The sequence below is a fragment of the Pteropus alecto genome, unplaced genomic scaffold (genome assembly GCF_000325575.1).
Source record: "Pteropus alecto unplaced genomic scaffold, ASM32557v1 scaffold35, whole genome shotgun sequence".
NCBI classification, from domain to species: Eukaryota; Metazoa; Chordata; class Mammalia; order Chiroptera; family Pteropodidae; genus Pteropus; species Pteropus alecto.
Window position 1 is genome coordinate 13,076,903 of NW_006437828.1, and position 249 is coordinate 13,077,151.

The 249-nt window shown below is 72.7% G+C and overlaps 1 protein-coding gene across 1 annotated transcript in view; it reads left to right on the forward strand.

Moving 5' to 3' along the window:
• Positions 1-249, forward strand: part of CSMD1 (CUB and Sushi multiple domains 1) — a 1,232,804-nt gene that overhangs the window by 1,041,954 nt on the left and 190,601 nt on the right. Inside the window, exon 28 of the mRNA XM_015591800.1 lies at positions 138-245. Within this exon, the coding sequence (XP_015447286.1) occupies positions 138-245 (108 nt within the window). The remainder of the gene's footprint in view (positions 1-137; positions 246-249) is intronic.

The following is a 249-nucleotide window of genomic DNA, read 5'->3' on the forward strand; positions in this document are numbered from 1 at the left end:
GGATCGATCCCGCTGGCCTCCCCTTCCCCGTCCCCTGCCGCGCTCGGAGCCCCTGGCGCCCCGTGCCCTCCGTGGCGGCTTTGCCACGAGCGCCTCCTGCCCGCGCGTCCGCTCACCCTGTGCCCTCCTTCTCGTAGGTTTCGACCTGGTGAGATGCGAGGACCCCGGCACGCCCAGCTACGGCTACCGGGTCCGGGACGAGGGCCACTTCGCGGGCACCACGGTGCAGTACAGCTGCAGCCCCGGCTA